This window comes from Aethalodelphis obliquidens, unplaced genomic scaffold, assembly GCF_003676395.1.
Source record: "Aethalodelphis obliquidens isolate GAN/ISIS:26980383/991018 unplaced genomic scaffold, ASM367639v1 scaffold35, whole genome shotgun sequence".
Taxonomy (NCBI): domain Eukaryota; kingdom Metazoa; phylum Chordata; class Mammalia; order Artiodactyla; family Delphinidae; genus Aethalodelphis; species Aethalodelphis obliquidens.
The window spans coordinates 13198125-13215936 of record NW_020837979.1 but is presented as its reverse complement, the minus strand read 5'-3'; the positions used below and the strand labels follow the sequence as shown (position 1 = coordinate 13215936).

The 17812-nt window shown below is 44.2% G+C and overlaps 1 protein-coding gene across 6 annotated transcripts in view; it reads left to right on the top strand.

Moving 5' to 3' along the window:
• KDM3A (lysine demethylase 3A) overlaps window positions 1–17054 on the top strand; it is a 62593-nt gene extending 45539 nt beyond the window's left edge. For 3 of the 6 annotated variants that reach the window (XM_027129120.1, XM_027129121.1, XM_027129119.1), the window contains exons 13-26: window positions 334–486; window positions 625–720; window positions 1102–1229; window positions 2965–3160; window positions 4444–4616; window positions 4985–5221; window positions 6483–6654; window positions 9153–9240; window positions 10454–10584; window positions 13795–13914; window positions 13995–14134; window positions 15380–15556; window positions 15638–15772; window positions 16347–17054. In XM_027129120.1, coding sequence (XP_026984921.1) covers window positions 334–486; window positions 625–720; window positions 1102–1229; window positions 2965–3160; window positions 4444–4616; window positions 4985–5221; window positions 6483–6654; window positions 9153–9240; window positions 10454–10584; window positions 13795–13914; window positions 13995–14134; window positions 15380–15556; window positions 15638–15772; window positions 16347–16427 — 2027 coding nt within the window. In that variant the 3' untranslated portion in view covers window positions 16428–17054. Of the gene's footprint in view, window positions 1–333; window positions 487–624; window positions 721–1101; window positions 1230–2964; window positions 3161–4443; window positions 4617–4984; window positions 5222–6482; window positions 6655–9152; window positions 9241–10453; window positions 10585–12566; window positions 12678–13794; window positions 13915–13994; window positions 14135–15379; window positions 15557–15637; window positions 15773–16346 lie in introns of those variants that run through there. The other 3 variants (XM_027129122.1, XR_003437708.1, XR_003437709.1) reach the window with 3 other exon arrangements.
• The last annotated feature ends 758 nt before the right edge of the window (window positions 17055–17812 follow it).

The following is a 17812-nucleotide window of genomic DNA, read 5'->3' as shown; positions in this document are numbered from 1 at the left end:
GAGGGTGGGGTGGGGTGTGGGGATAGGGTACAGCCTGAGCAGGGATTCTGCTTGCACGGAGTTTAGTCTCCTACAGGGAAGTAAAACTGCACCTGACTGCGTACAGTGTGAAGAGGCCTGAGTCTGAAGTACAAATACAAGTTGATGGGAGTGCTGAAGGAATCCAGGAGGGCTTCATGGCGGTGGTGGGGGATTTGAGATGGGCTCTGGAGGCTGAACAGTTAATGGGAACTCCAGTGAGAGGGAGGAATGGCATCAGCTCCCCTCCCACTTCATGTTTTATTTCAGGAGCCCTCTCGTCCCCAAGACTAAGTGATTTATTGATTTTTGTAGGACAGGTTGCTTGGAAGCGAGCTGTCAAAGGTGTTCGAGAAATGTGTGATGTGTGTGACACCACCATCTTCAACCTGCACTGGGTGTGTCCTCGGTGTGGGTTTGGAGTGTGTGTGGATTGCTATCGGATGAAGAGGAAAAATTGCCAACAGGGTGAGAACTGACTTGACTCTTCTCCAAGCCCCTTATACTCTTAAATTAAGCCTTTCATTGATTTGTGGTTGATGGATTTCTGAAACTTTTGGGACCAGCGTCCATAAAGAGCAATTACTACAAAGCAGTTATTTGCAGGCGCTGCCTACAAGACTTTCTCATGGCTGAGATGTGTGAAGAGCCAGATACATGAACCAGAGAACCTCATGCCTACGCAGATCATTCCTGGAAAAGGTATTTTGTGTGGTGCAATGCTTTTCCTTTCCCTGTGTTTTGGGTATCATAGGGGCTGGTAGTTCGGTTTTACTTTGTGTAGTACGATCACTTGCTGACTTTATTTTAGTATGTACCATAAATTGTCGAGAAATGTATTAAATAATGTCCCCAAACTTTCTGGTAAAGGCCTTGTAAATAGTTTTGTAAAAGGAAAGAAAATGGCACATTTGGGGCAAGGCATACTTAGGACGTAAAGGGGGGAGTTGTAAGCACCCTAAAAAAAAAAATGCTGCTAAAAAAAAGTTATCCTGTTAGAAATATAAGCTTTTGTTTTGTAACGTTGAGGTTGAAAGTACCTAATATCCTTGTTCAGATGTTTGCCTGTGCCCTTTTTTTTAGCCCTCTATGATGTTGGAGACATTGTTCATTCTGTAAGAGCAAAATGGGGAATAAAGGCAAATTGTCCCTGTTCAAACAGGCAGTTCAAACTCTTTTCAAAGCCAGCCTCAAAGGAAGACATAAAACAGGTATTACTGTTTATGCTAGATTCACCATCCTGTGCTTGTTGTCTGTCTGTTTTCAAATAACCCAAGGATTCCTGTAGTGTATTTGAAAGGCACATGGGGAGAGCTGTCAGTGGAAAGAGATAGTTCATGGTTCATTTGATACTTTATAGACCCATTCTCAAGTTTCACATTATTTTTGTGGGCCTCGTGTGTAGCCTCTTTGAGTAGGCTTTTAATTTTGTTCCTTGAAAAAGCAAAAACCTTTTCTATTATAGTCTACCTAATAAGTTGCTGTCAAATTTGTATAGGTTTTTTAACTTCTCATGTTTTACACAGTAAAAATTATTCAGATAAGCTTTACAAATTTTTTAATTACTAACTATGTTTTACCCATAATATATATGAAGAATTGAAGGAAATAATCCTGAAACAAACCTTTACGTAGCTCTCACTCCACATAAAAAATGTGCATGTCCTTGGTGCTCACATGCCTCTTCCTGGTGACATTCCCTTAACCTTCATCATCCCATCTACCCCCCAACTGTCTCCCTTTTTCTTCCTCACCCCAGTAATCATTATCCCACATTGCTTTTAGTAATCAGAAATTATTTTACATTTCCATAAAGCTGTGGTGTTGCAGGCGGCATAGGTAGAAGAGTTTTGATCTTTGTAGTCAGGACTGAATTTGAATTCTTTTTCTGCCACTTTCCAGTTGTATAACTTTGGCTCAAATGAACTGATGTATATATGCTTCAGCTTCCTCATCAGTAACAGAGGAATAGTAAACAGTGCTGGTAATTGGGCATCACAGAATTATATCACATGTAAAGTGAGGGCCTGGACCACAACAGGAATTTGACTCTCCTTTTTCCTTCTTATGTATGTATAGACGCAGTAGCTGAGTTGTCAAGGCAGTTTTTTAAGTAATAGAAAAATAAGTGGTGTGTTCTGTCTGTCCAGTTTTTGTTGTTCTTGTTCAGTTTATGTTTTGAATTCTTTTTAGGGCTGTTCATCAATTTTTTTTTTTTGCGGTATGCGGGCCTCTCACTGTTGTGGCCTCTCCTGCTGCGGAGCACAGGCTCCGGACGCGCAGGCTCAGCGGCCATGGCTCACGGGCCCAGCCGCTCTGCGGCATGTGGGATCTTCCCGGACCGGGGCACGAACCCGTGTCCCCTGCATCGGCAGGCGGACTCTCAACCACTGCGCCAGCAGGGAAGCCCACGTTCATCAATTTTTAAAGCCTACTACACTATGCTAAACCAAAAGAGCATTTTCTTTTTTCTGCATCCCATTTCCTTCTGAATTCACAGCTGTATTTCCTACCTTGCCTCATTTATTCGTTCACTCACTCAGCCACTGGGTTTTGAGTGCCCTTTCATGATACAGGGGTGAGTTCACAGGGGAGATGGGCACAAACTGGGCGGTCCAAAGCAAGATGGTGAACGGAGTGATAGGGACATGAACAAGCATGAGATGGGGATACGAGGGTGGGGGTGGATATCTTGCTGTATTTACATTCTTCACTTGCATCTTATATTTTTACTAGTAATACTTAAAAGCTAAAAGATTAAAATCTCTCCTACATAGTTCTGCTCTGTTGTTGAGAGATTACTGCAGTGGTGGTGACGTCCAGGGCTATTAGGGGGTTTTGTTTTGGATATTTCTCTCTTACTGGTGAGCAGTTAGGGGAGAAGGTAAGAAAAGGGAAACGTAATTTTTCAGCTTGTGCAAAATTCTCCTTCTGTACTCACCACAGACTTCCTTGGTTGGAGAAAAATCGACTCTTGGTGCCGGGCTCCAGCAGAGCCCCTCGGTGTTGGAGCCCGTGGCTGTAGGTGGGGAGGCTGCGTCCAAGCCGGCCAGCAGCGTGAAGCCTGCCTGTCCAGCCAGCACATCTCCTTTGAACTGGCTGGCAGACCTGACCAGCGGCAATGTCAACAAGGAAAACAAGGGTGAGTGTTTCCTGCCTCCCTGAGAACTTTCGTCTGTTCCCAGAGGGTCCTGGCAGCCTTAGTTACGGTGAGAACAGAGCGGTTAGAAGTAGTGTGGAGTGGAAAGTGGTTCCCTGTAGTCGCCCTGAGACCTGACACACATGCAGCGCCAGAGAGAGAACTTCTGCTTACGATAGAACTCTAGGTAAGGTTGAGATTGTGTCTGGCAAGAATGGAGTGGGCTGAGACGTGTGTGTTTGAATAGTGGTTTTTGCCTTTCTGCCTTTAACCCTGTGTGTATTTCCGATTTTGTCTAAGTTGCAACGTCCTGGCTTCAGCTTTATATTTTTCACCTGTGCTGTTGTCTCAGGTTGCTTGATGACAGTATAAAGAACATGGGTTTGGAATCAGGTAGTTAGATTAGGATTTTGGTGATTCTGCTTTCTGGCTGTGTTAAAGAAAGGAAAATTGCAGATCAATTTCTTTCATGCAAAGATCCTAAACAACATCTCAGTGAATAGAATTTAGCACTATAAATAAAAGAATCATACAGGGTGACCAAGCAGAGCTTCAGAAATGCAGCTGTAGTTTTAACATTAAAAAAGCGGGGGAAAAGTCATGTGAAGAGATAGAGAAAAAGAGTAAAATTCAAAGCCTATTTGTAATTTTTTTAAAAAAAACCTTAAATTAGGAATAGAAGGGAACGTCCTTAATCTAATGAGTTTCTACAATAAAACTAACAACAAACATCCTAAATTATGATTGAAGTTTTTCATTCGTTGAGTAATTTTTAAGTTTCCCTCTGTGTTCAGGCATGACACAAGGATTCCTGCTTTCACTCCTTTATTAAACATTGTATTGGAAGTTTTAGCCATTTAAGTCAGTAAGGTAAACAAACAAAGAGATGTTAGGATTGGAAAGAAAGGGATAGAACTGTTGGTACTTTTAAGCAATCTAATTATACATGGGAAAAGTCTTAAGAGAATCTGTATTTGTAAACGTATCTATCAGGGTTGACAGTTACAATGTTAATTTACAAAAATCAATTGTATTTTGTATACCAGGAACAAACAAATAAAAAATGCAGTTTACCATAGGATCACCTTGGATATTATTGGATATTTATTTTTTTAACAGCAGTTGGAAATCCATGTCTAAATCAGTAATGTCATTTATCCTCTTAAGTTTTCTGGGTTCTAGTAAATGAAAACCAAGTTCCAGAGTAATTCTGTCAGTAGAAGGCTCGTAAGGGATTTGCCTTTTCAGAATGCTTTTCCATCTGGATGTTTTTGATTTGTTCTTAGAAAAACAACCAACGATGCCAATTTTAAAGAATGAAATCAAATGCCTTCCGCCCCTACCCCCCTTGAGCAAATCCAACACAGTCCTCCACACCTTTAACAGCACAATTTTGACACCTGTAAGCAACAACAATTCTGGTTTCCTCCGAAATCTCTTGAATTCCTCTGCAGGAAAGGTACGCATTTATTTTATTGTTTATTACTCCACCTCGTAAAGATGAATTGGAGTTAGAGTAGGGAGAAAGTGAAATAGAAAGCAGGACGAGTCCCATGCTCTCCTTCGTGGGTACAGAGGCTGTGTCACTGGCACATGGGCTTCACGTGGTTAGAATTCTGGGCGGGTCATTTTCACCTGTCAACACTTTTTCCTGTACCCACTTCTGAGAGCTGTGATGTCAGGCAGAGGAAGAGGACTTACCTTTTTGAGGGTAAGATTCTCTCGTCCTGGATATGTAATGTATGCTCATCCTACCGTAATAGGAATGGGTTTTTTGATGGTAGGAAATGACATATTTAAGACTCGTGGTTTTTTTTTCAAATTCAGACAGAAAATGGACTCAAGAATACACCAAAAATCCTTGATGACATCTTCGCCTCTTTGGTGCAAAATAAGACCTGCTCCGATTTATCTAAGCGGCCGCAAGGACTGACCATCAAGCCCAGCATCCTGGGCTTTGACACTCCTCACTACTGGCTGTGCGACAGTCGCCTGCTGTGCCTGCAGGATCCCAACAACAAGAGCAACTGGAACGTGTTCAGGGAGTGCTGGAAGCAGGGGCAGGTAAGCGGGGCCGCTGCTTTCCAACCCACTTCACATCCCCGTCTCGGTGCCTTTGGTAGGCTCCTGACAACACCCCCCCCCCCGCCCCCTTCCTGGATTATGAATGGCATATACTTTCTCTCTTCTTATTGTTTACTGTGGATACAGTTAGAGCAGAGGGTGGCTGTGAGTCACAGACACGTATTCTGTATTCTCTGATGAGGTTCTGATTGCTTCCAGTCAGTCATCCTTGGATTTTTGATGAGAGCATTCTGGGCTCTTGGTGCTTCTTGTGTGATAAACTTCAATAGGAGAAGTGGGAATATGACTACGGCTGGTGGGGTTTGGGGGATTACACAAAATAGGATAAAAATCAGGCACCCCTCTTCCATGAATTAGAACCTTGTGCTGAAGACAACCTTAGGTGGCCCTGAGCCATGTGGTGTCAACCTGGAATTGGTGTGTAGTCTCCCAGGGGAAGGAGCCTGCTTTTCAAAGGGCAGTGATGTTCAGTCTTAAGGTCTGGTTGATAGTTCAGGAGACGCGTGGCTTTGCAGACCTGCTCCTCTGCCTTCTTGTTTTCGTTTATGTTTTCTGGATCTTTGTCTTCTCTTCTGGGCCAAATGGAGTCCTCACTAAAGGAACACTTTGCTCTTGGACAAGGCCAGGACTTGGGGAATTGCCAAATAGAAAAATGTATGTATTTAACCAAAAAAAAGTTACTTTTTTCAGTCCTGTGTTCTAACGAGATTTGCTCACGATGACAATGACAGACCGAATACAGTCCACCAGCATGTTCTGTTTAGTTAGATAATGTTTTTTAAAAGTTGAACTTGTTGCCAGTATTTCAGTCAGGCTCTTTCACATAAAGATCAGGATTTGTGGCTTGTCTTGGATAACCAAAGACGTGGCAATCCAGGGCCATATCCCTGCCTGCTAGCAATAAGCTGCAGGCCAGAGGCAGCATCCTCTTTGGACCGGGCGCTCTCGCTGCCTTTGTCTCTGCTTCACATCCCCTGCCCAGCCCTGGGCCTTGGCATTGGTATTCTGTGAGTAGTGGGATCTGAGTTGGAAGGTGTGATCCTTGCTCTTAGAAGCTCACTAGTGTAGTTTGAGGGGTGTGTGTAGCAGGTGACTCAGGGGACTAAGCTGTCACTTTGGGATCTGAGACTGGGGACCAGCCACAGAGAAACACGTCAGCAGCTGTTTGAGAAAGGGCTGCCTCGGGTGAAGGGACGGAGCTGGGGGAGTTCAAACTAAAGTCTTCGTTCTCTCCTCTTAGCCAGTGATGGTGTCAGGAGTGCATCATAAACTGAACACTGAACTTTGGAAACCGGAATCCTTCAGGAAAGAGTTTGGAAATCAGGAAGTTGACCTCGTTAATTGCAGAACCAATGAAATCATCACAGGAGCCACAGTAGGAGACTTCTGGGATGGATTTGAAGATGTTCCGAGTATGTATTAAAGACCTTTTAAGGGGGTTGAGGATGTGAAAGGAGGGGGCACAGGGGTAGCAGCAGTCTGTGGCCCTCCAGCGGCAGCGACAGCATTTTCTGTGACTCTGGAGTTTAAAATCAGTGTCTTATCTCCTCTTCCCCTTTCTTTTTACAAAGTTTATGCTTTTGAACTGAGGCAGATTTGCTTTGTAGTTCCTTAGAGAGTGAGGTTTTAGTCACCTCTTCTTCAGGTGGCTCCAGGTCTGTCCTGTGACAGAAATGTGCCCAAGGGGAGGGGAGCACAGAGCCAGGGCTTGTGACTCAAAGCTCGTGGTTTTATATAGCCTCTTTATTATGTTTAACAAGATAAGTAGAGCTGAAAGTACCAGAGAACGTGAATCCGTTGAACGCACGTTATCCTGGTCACTGCCTGCTTCACCTGGGCGAGGAGTCACTGCCTGCTTCACCTGGGCGAGGGGTCACTGCCTGCTTCACCTGGGCGAGGGGGCACTGCCTGCTTCACCTGGGCGAGGGGGGATGGCGGTGGTAAGGAGGCTTGAGTGTCTGGTGCCGAGCTTGGGCCCTTTCCGTGCATTGGCCAGTCAGTAAACTGTTTGCAAGAACCCCTTCGTCAGCACAGGCACCTGGCCTCATGCTCCCACCCGCACTGGAGGGCTTGGCCAGTTCATTCTTATTAGACTCAGTAATTCAACTTTGCTCATTTATCATCCTCATTCTTTCACGACATATCTTTACCTTGTAATCTCCTGCTTCCTTATTTCCCATTACCCACGTTTGCAGGTTATGGCCCGCACTTTCAACGAACTTTAGAACAAAGGTATAGCTAACTCTAAGTAGGGCATGATGGGGGTTTCCACACGTAGAGGTTAAGGTTGGGTTTCAGACGTAAGGTGTTTCCCTGGGAATCAACGTCTGAGATGGGGGAGGAAGCAGGACCGGGCTGGCGGAGGGGCGGGCTGCGGCGGAGGCCAGCGGAGCCTCAGCCAGCCTGGCAGGGAGCTCTGTAGCAGGCATCGCCTCTCATTGTCTCAGACTGGGCTGAAGTGGGGAAAGTCGGGGCCTTCATCCCCTCACCTCCCTCGGCCTCCAGGTGCTGGTGCCCCAGGGAGGGCATGACCTGGCAGGACAGCTCTCTGCAGCTGACGCAGACCCCAAAGCCGTGTCTGGGCAGCAGGTCCTTTGAAAGGGGATCGAGGGCCACACGTACTACAGTGTGCTTTCCAGTTAGGCCTGGGTTCAAATCCTGACTCTTGATGTGTACTTGCTGTGTACGTGAGCTTGGTAATTGCATCTTTCTGGGGCTCACACTTCCTCATGCCTGCAAATGGTTACGGCAGCCCAGAGTCCACCGCAGCCTGCCTTTTCCATACTGATGATTCTGCTGCCCAGACCCCCCGGTACACCACCCATGCTGAGACGCCACTGGTGTCCTGAACATACACTGTACCCGTATTTTCCTGTGTTTCTTGTCTCCTGGAGTGTGCACCTGTTCAAACTAGGTTATGGGACTTGGTTGACTACAGGACGCTATACCAATGTTAGTCCTCATGAATATAAGGTTTGAAACTGGGTTCCAGTTTCAGTTCTGCTGTTTAATTTCAATAGCTGGATGGCCTCAGGCATATGTCAATTTCCTCATCCAAAAGTAGAAATATTAAATAGTGCCAGATCTCACTGGCATGTTGGATTTAGTTATAAGGACTAAATGGTTAAAACACTTGAGCAGAGACTGGAACACAGCAAGAAGTGAAATAATAGTTATCATTGCTGTTAATCATAATTGTCAACATATTTTTTTCAATTAGAGCTCCTTGGTTCTTGTTTCCTTCACATCACCTGCAGTGGGTAACTGTGCTATTACAAAAAAAACAGTTCTGACTAAACCCTGTACGTGTCACCTGGAAGATGGGGAGGCGGGGGAGAGTGGGCCTATTAGTCCTAGTTGTCCCTGGACAGAACATCAGGTAGCTTCAGTCTCTCTGAGCAAAGTAAGTCATTTCTATTTCATGCTGGCCTCAGAAAACTGGGTTTTCTAAAATCTGTGGCCCTTTGATTGTTAAGTTGCTGTTCGTTAGTTGGGGGGCTGCTCACTTCTTCTAGAACACTGTATAGGAGGAGATTGGATCTGTCAAAACACCGCCTATGTGGAATAGACAAAAGGGAGTGGCTGAAATCTCAAGGAGTAGCAGTTGAATAAGCATTTAGAAAAGACAGGGCTGTAACACAAACTAGTTGGTGATCTTCAGTTTGCTACCCCTTGCTGCTTCCTGGGTATGAATGGATTTCTCAGCACCGTAGAAATAAAATAATTGGCCATTTGCAGGAGGGGAATATTGAAAAATAGTATTTGTATATCAGATGTATCAGGTTATGAAGATCTTGCAGAGATAAGTTTTATTTGCATTGTTAAGGCTTAAAGTGCTCATTTGCCATCCATTTCGGTCTGTTTCCGAGTTATGAACAGTAGCAATTCAGTAATTCCGGTTACCTTGCAGACCGCTTGAAAAATGAAAAAGAGCCAATGGTGTTGAAACTTAAGGACTGGCCACCAGGAGAAGATTTTAGAGATATGATGCCCTCCAGGTACGATTATGGGGAGGGGAGAGATGATCCTGTCCTTGACGTGGTAGGATAAACTTTTTTTGAGGTGGTAAGATGAAGTTACTGACTTTTAAGTCTGGCTCACTAGTGAAAACTCCACGCATTTCCCCTGTAGTGCTCTGCCAGAGAAGAGGCCGACTCGGACGTGCACACACTGATGTGGAGGCAGGAGTGAGATCAGACATGCTAGGGTTGGGTATAATACAGTGATATCATTGCTTTAGACAAGACAGCAGAATTGCTAGATCCATTTTCCTGAATTGAGCTTGAACCTTGCAGAGAATCCTCAGAACTAATGAATAATATATCCCTCAGTGTCACTACTTATCATCAGGAATTTGTCGCTCAGATTTTTGTCTGCAGTATTCGAGATCATTTTTTTTTTTTTTTTTTTTTTTTTTTGTGGTTTTTGGGGCTCTCTGTTTTGGCCTCTCCCGTTGCGGAGCACAGGCTCCAGACGCGCAGGCTCAGCGGCCATGGCTCACGGGCCCAGCCGCTCCGCAGCATGTGGGATCTTCCCGGACCGGGGCACGAACCCGCGTCCCCTGCATCGGCAGGTGGACTCTCAACCACTGCGCTACCAGGGAAGCCCTCGAGATCATTTTGATATATATGTGTGATGTAGGAGAGGAAGCAGATGTCTTTGTTCATAAGCACCATAATTCTAATCTTAAGTATTGGTTTTTTTTAATTTATTTTTTATTGAAGTATAGTTGAATTACAGTGTTGTGTTAATTACTGCCGTACAGCAAAGTGAATCAGTTATACACATCTATACACTCTTTTTTTATATTCTTTTCCATTATGGTTTATCACAGGATATCGAATATAGTTCCCTGTGCTCTACAGTAGGACCTTGTTGTTTATCCATCCTATATATACCAGTTTGCATTTGCTAATTCCAAACTCCCACTCCTACACTTTCCCAACCCCCTCCCCCTTGGCAACCACCGGTCTATTCTCTATGTCCCTGATTCTGTTTCTGTTTCATAGATAGGTTCACTTGTATCATATTTTAGAATCCACATATAAGTGATATCATATGCTAATCTTAAATGTTGTTAATGATAGCTATCTCCATCTTCACGAGCACAGATATTTTCGTTGTTCTTTTGGTGTAGAAGGAACAAATCAAATCCCACGATATATTAGAAACACAAGCTTATTTTGCAAATTCATGGTTCTCTTGTCCTAGGTTTGATGATCTGATGGCCAACATTCCACTGCCTGAGTACACAAGGAGAGATGGCAAACTGAACTTGGCCTCGAGGCTGCCAAACTACTTTGTTAGGCCAGATCTGGGTCCCAAGATGTATAATGCTTATGGTAAGGAAGAAATGGCTCACTTGAAAAAATTATTACAGAAGTAAGGCAAGTCAGAATGTTTGGAACATTGATTTTTGGGGAGGGAGAGATGGAAAACGTCTATAACCCTAACCCTTAACACAGCAGTAGTCTTCATTTTTGCATATTTCCTTTCATTCCTTGGCCACGTGCATGTATATTTCCGTTTCATAGTTGCAGTTGTAGGGCATGTGCCATTTAAAAAGTTTCTCCTACACCTAATGTTATACAGTAAAATCTTTACATGTTGCTTAATGGTTTTTAGTATGATCGGTTTTAACGGTTGCATGGTACATAATTGAATGAATGTAATTTTATTAATTGTTTTAATGTTGCCGGACGTTTAGGTCAGTCTGCTAGCATTCCAGCTGTTTCAGCATCTGCTACTCTTAAATTCAATGTTCTGTGTTGGTGGGTAGTAATTAGCTACTTAAGCTAGTACTGAAAACACCCTTGGAATTGTATTTCTCCGATTTATTTCCTTCCTCCCATAATGATCCCAACTCCAGTCTCTCAGACTTGAGGGTGGCAGGCCAGAGTCTTCTGGCAGCTTTGCCACGTTCTCCAGATGCTGTTGGGAGAGGGAGGGCTTGGACCTCAGCCCCCCACTTCTGTTCTGGTGGGGTCGCCTGGGGAAGCGCCTGGAGTGAGCTCAGGGGACATTCCAAGAGGGGAGTTTACCTTGGGAAGTTGCCACAGCCTAGATGCCCAGATGTTCCCGTCCCCCGAGCCCTTCAAAGAAGCTGGATGGCTGGGACTTCAGGGCATATTCTGTTCACAGGCAAGATTTGCAATGAATTTACGTAAATGGAAGCATTTTTCCACTAAAGCAAATGGTGTAATGTTGCAGAGTGATTATCCATGCCTCACAGAAATGATGCAGCTTTACAGGGTAGAAGTGGTTATTTGAGAAGTTCTCAAAATAAATAGTCGGCTTGGTTTAAATGGCTTGACAGCAACTCTTTTCCTCCTAGATACCAACAGATAGAGGGCAGTGTTACTCTATAATAGCTTTTCCTATCAAAATTGTTCCCGTTCAGAGTAAGCAGTTAGGGATTGAAAATAAAGAAAACATGTTCATTTTCAAACACCTCGCACCTTATCATAAACATCATTAAAGAGCAGTCATTTTTCAAAAGTTGGGTGACTGAGCTTTGACTCCCCTACAGACGACGTAGAGTGAAAGGCTCTTTGGAAAGACCATACAGTCACCCTCTCTCCAGCTCCGGCACCAGCACCAGTTTTACACATGGGGACCAGGACTTCAGGACAATAGAGGGGACGGTGACCTGATCAGGATATCCAAGGGGCATCTAGTGGCAGGTCTGGGAGGAGGACTCAAGTCTCCTAATTTCTAGGCTTGACCCAGCCTCCAACCCCAGTGCTCTGTTACCCAGCAGCCCCTACGGTGTCGGCTTGTATTCTTTTCGTAAAAGTCCATGGTGTGTTTTGTTTCAGGATTTTCTGTTTTCTGGGAATCCTTTCCCTGGGACCGTTGTTTTTGGTTCCATCTGAGTTCAGGCTCTCTCAGTTTAGAGCCTGGTTTTATCAGTGTGCCGTCACCCGTAGCTGGGATTGGCTGGACTTGGGGCTGACGGCTGGGTAGGTGTCATTTCCTTCCGCTTCTGCGGAACACTTTTTACTCAGTTTGGCAACAGCCAAACCAGCAAGCGGCTTCTGACGAGGCTCTGAGACTTGCTCACCGTTCCTCCCTCCTCCCAGCTTCATCTCCTTCCTCCTGCCCCGTGTTAACCAACATCCTGACGTTTGTGTTTATCATTTCCTTACATTTATAGCTTTACTGTATGTTCGTGTTCCTGCAGGACATTCTTTAGTGTTTAACCTGCCTTTGCGCTTTATATAAATGCAATCAGACTTCTGGGTGTTCCTCCGTGCCGTCGTGAATAACTGTTCATTTCATTCATTTGCCTTCTCTCGTGTTAATTGTTTTTTTCTCTTCTCAGATTTTACTTGTTTATTTTGTACTATAGAAAATTTTCCAAATGCACTGAAAACGTGAGAGTCCAGGACAGTGACTTCCCATATACTCATCCCCCAGTTACAACAGCTCTCAGGTTCTTTTTCCATAATTGTTTCCTTATTTCCTCCCTTTATATTTTTCCTTTACTATTTTAAAGGAAATCTCATATATCCTATGATTTTTGTCCAATATCTGTTGCTTTACCTCCTCCTAGGGCTGATATTTCAGCAAACTGGAAAGAAAGGAAAGTGCAGCAGAGCCCTAGGGCCATGGTCCACGGTTGAAATGATAAGGTCCCCTCTCCTGTGTATAGCTGCTCCTAAACCACAGGCCCCTGCAAGCCAGAGAGAAGTTCCTTGGCCTCCGAACGAGACAGGGCTGCTTCAGGGCCTGGCAGGTTAGAAAACAGCCTCGGCTTGCCCACCCGAGCTATGCTTGGCTCTGCTGCCCACTCAAGAAGCAGTGACTGCATGTCAGGACGTGCGTCCAAGGTAACCGCAGGGCTTGGCGAGCCTCAGGGTGAATGCTGAACAAATGAGCCTTCTCCTGGGGTGAGAGCTTAGGGTCTCGGATTATGAGTACCAGCGTGGACCTCGTGCTCAGGCTCACCTCTTCCGCAGTTGAGGGATCCAAGGAACACGTGGGCAGCGTTCCTTCTTGCGCTGAGTACATAGTCATTTGAGGTCCCAGCTTTACATGTTTCTGAGGGGGGTTTCTGTTAGACTCCCCATCTTACGTCTTACCCCAGAGTCCTTCTAGTCTGTGTCAACCAAAGCTTGAGCTCCCCTGCTTGAGCAAACATCCTTCTGGCAAATCCAGCCTCAGCAGAGTCCACTGTACGTTCCCGAGCCCTGCTTTCTAGGTTTGGCTTTCTTCTTTCCTTGCCAGCATATTGACTCATTAAAAGAATACGTTTAAAAATAATTTCATCAAGGATTTTTAGTTGTTCTCAGCAGGAGGAAACCCATTTTGCCTATCACCAGAAACAAGTGCTAGTGCTAGGAGTTGGTTTTTTATTCTTACAAATAAACATTTAATAAGAACTTTTTTCCCCAAAGTTGAAAGGATAAAATAATGTTAAATATTGTTCCATTACTTTTATATGATCAGAAAGGTAGCTTTTAAGTTTTGTGACCACGTATTCCAGGGAGTGGGAAAGACTCAGGCAGTCTTTGCTCTCTCGGTAAATTTAAGGCATCTTCTGTTTGCAGGATTAATTACTCCAGAGGATCGGAAATATGGAACGACAAATCTTCACTTAGATGTATCTGATGCGGCTAATGTCATGGTCTATGTGGGAATTCCCAAAGGACAGTGTGACCAAGAAGAAGGTAGGGTGCTGAGCATAAAAGTGGGGCTTATTCTCTGAGCTGGGACGTTGTGGTCTGATGTTTGCTCTCTCTTGCTCCAGAAGTCCTTAAGACCATCCAAGACGGAGATTCTGATGAACTCACGATAAAGCGATTTATTGAAGGAAAAGAGAAGCCAGGAGCCCTCTGGCACATATATGCTGCTAAGGACACAGAGAAGATACGAGAATTTCTTAAAAAGGTGTGCTCCTTACCCTATGGCATGTGAAGAGAGAGAGGCAGAATAGCAGTGTTACACTACATGTCGAGACCTGACTGGGTTACTGGAGAATAATCGCAGCTTCAAAAGTTAGATCTGCGCATCTCAGATTGGATAGGCTGAAGCCGGTGGCTAAGGAACAACGATTTCTAGATGATTAGCCTCACACCTCTGAAAAGAGGGAAACTTATCTTTATTCTTATGTCTGTGTGTTATGTCATAGTGCATTTGGAGGTTTTTGTGCTCTCCCTTCAAGGTAGTTCCTCTGATGATCACATAGTGTCTATTTGTTTTTATTGCCTTAAAAATCTAAGCACTTCAGAAGTCCATGTATCATTTCTCTGCTCTTGATAGCTGTGTTCCAAGTGAGTTACTAAGGTCCCTGTTGGTTTTATCCACCCTCATTTAGTAGTAGGTCAGGAAGACCTCACACCCTACTGTGGCCATTAGCTTATGCGGGAAAGGGATACAGGGACTTTGAAGATTCTAGGTTTCCAGTAGTTAGCAGGTTGTTCAGCAAGGGTTCTGTGTGGAAGTTCTAGGCAGCTGGAAAGATGGGCATATTCAGTGTTTAACCTGTTCGCCACTGAGGCTGCCAGTTGCGGCCCAGATATCTGTGGCTGGTATTCTCCAGTTGTTCACGAGGAGTGGATAGGAACGCTCCTAGCCTGCTGCCTGGTGCCAGGTTAGACCCTTAACCAGCATTTGCTTCAATCAAGATGTTTCTCGCTAAGGATAATTTGACTCTTCCAGAAAACCTGCCGGTCGCCATACTGTCCCTTTGATAGTGTCACCCTGAGTCTGTGCTGCCAGATACTGGGTCTAGAGTAAACGAGTTTAACCTACAGCCAACTGTGGGGCTGTTTCATAACTCACATTGTTAAGTGAATACAGATGTTTAAGAACTGCAGTCTAGCAAGTCTATTTCTAAGGAGCTTAAGTCTACTGACATTCAAAAGCCTAGGCCAAAATACGGTCCTAACACAGTGTTTACAACAGTATGCAGACTGCCACTCACGGTTCACAGGAAGTGACAGAAGGGAACCCACATTTTCCTTCAGTTTCCCCTTGGGTCATTCAGTTAATGTCTTTGAGTGCTATTTTCTCTTTCTGCCAACAGAAGGCCTGACATCTACTGACTGACTGCCCACACTGTCCAGGGGGCAAAATGCCCTCATGGAGACCCAGCATGTCACTCAGTTTCATAATACTTGGAATGTGTTCTAGGTATCAGAAGAGCAAGGTCAAGAAAACCCCGCAGACCACGATCCCATTCATGATCAGAGCTGGTACTTAGACCGATCACTAAGGAAGCGTCTTCATCAGGAGTATGGAGTCCAGGGCTGGGCCATCGTGCAGTTTCTTGGAGATGTGGTATTTATCCCAGCAGGAGCTCCGCATCAGGCAAGAGCCATTACTTTAGTCTTCATTCTCCTTACGCTGTAAACTTCGGCGTGTGTGACCGTGTGGCTTGCTGTCTTCCAGGTTCATAACTTATATAGCTGTATCAAAGTGGCTGAAGATTTCGTTTCTCCAGAGCATGTTAAACACTGCTTCTGGCTTACTCAGGAATTCCGCTATCTGTCACAGACTCATACGAATCATGAAGATAAATTACAGGTAAAAATGGCCGTGATTCCTGGCATTCTCTGACTCTGGCTCCGTAGCTCATTACCGACCCTATAAAAATAATCAGCAAACTTGGCCATACCACCACACTTGGTACAGTGAGTTGATGAACTGGCTTTATGTCTAGTCCTGCTACCTACTTAGGCAAAGGAGGAATAAACATGGAGGAAATCTCATTTTGGTTTAGAGGCTTTCAGTAGTGAGTCATCTAACATGATTCCATGTTTGGAAAACTAGGGAAATAGATAAACTCTGAAAAATAGAGCTGTACCTTGGGGCCTGCTTGTGTCTGCGCTCACTGGGGGCAGGGCCATGTAGGATCAAAGCCTCTGGAAGGGGGAAAATGAGCTTTTAAGTTCTTCAAAGGGGGCATGGGTTTAAAATGTGTATAAAATAACAGCCTAAAGGAGCCCAGGGGCCTTTCAAGTATTATTAACATTTCATATTGAATTTTGAGTTTTAAATTTCAAGAGCATGCTATAAAATTGGTAGGGGGAAGGTTTATTCTTACGGACAGATTTTAGATCTCATGGTAAACTGACCATATTTTCTCTCGTTTTTTCAGGTGAAGAATGTTATCTACCATGCAGTGAAAGATGCGGTTGCTATGCTGAAAGCCAGTGAATCCGGTTTTGGCAAACCCTGAGGGTCCCAGAGGCGCCTTACCCCTGCACATTGGAAGTGAATTACTGGCAGCTGTTCAAACTCTTCAGGCAGGAATCCTGTGGACTTTGAGACTCATGTTACCTCATCTTCTTTTTTAAACTGTACCCACCTGGTAAGGGTACTCTGTCTAATGTATATTTCTAGTGTTTACAGACACTAAATGTGTATATGTAGTAACTATTTACAGAACATGCATCCTTAAACTGTGACTTCTCACCTAGTGCAGAGCTTCTACCCAGCTGTAAAAACAGAAGCCCGTATCAGCTCTGGAACAAGACCTGCAGTTACTCCCCAGCTGTGTGGTTGGACAGCTTAGTCAAATGGGTTATAACTCTTAGGAATCACCGCGCAGTTTATTTGGGTTGTGTTTTGTTGTGTCTGAGTACCCTCTCCCCGACCCCTTAGGGTTCAGAAGGGCAGTGGAGGAAGCAACCACCGACGTTTGGATGTTGTATTGCCTTAGGACTGGCATTATATAGCAGAGGTCAACTACTGCACCATTCTTGGGGTTAACCATCTTTAGTTAAACGGAGTTTTAATTTAAATGAAGCTTTGCTAATTTTAAGTGTTAAGCATTTTGCATTAAAGTATTCATATAATGTTTTGACTCCGTTTATTGGCATTATTCTCTGGTTGCAGAGTCAACACACACTTCATCAGTGTTACAGGTGTAAGAGTTTGCGCCAGGAACTCATCTTAAAAGCACAGAAATTTGATGCTCTAGTGATTTCTGAGTGGTTATTACAATGCTAACATGGGAACAAGCTTCTCCCCAGCCAAGCTGAAACTCCTGTCACATTTCCGTAAAGGAACACCACTGATTAACTACCTTTAGAAGTGACAGTTAACCAAAAAACCAGATAGTGACGGGTTAATGGTTCTAAAAAGGTAAGAGATCAAAATTCTTTGTCGCTCTTCTGACCCATTATAGTTTAAGAGTTTACAAAGGAAAATGAAATTATTACAAGTTTTAGAATGGTAGTATCTAAAATAATCATCTCTATAAAGGAAGAAAATAAAGAAGCCACTTTCCTATAGCTCGTTGATTCTCCTAGACAGCTGTAGCTGTACTAAAAGGAATTAAATTGAAATCAAGTCGCACAGACAAAGGCCTAGAGCCTGGATTTTTACCTGTGAGCTCAGAGTAGGAGATCGAAGATCCCCGCCTAACGTCAGCCCCCTTCAAACCAAAATCTTTCATGGATGAACTTTCAAAAACAAAGTTTTCTGAAAAGAATAAGTAGAAATATCTACCTACCTTAGTGGGAAACGTCTTCCCTGGGAATTTCTTACCAGAAGCTTCTTTATACAGTTTTGGATCTAGAATTGGCACTGTTGATTAGATATCTCCAATAGGCAAAAGAA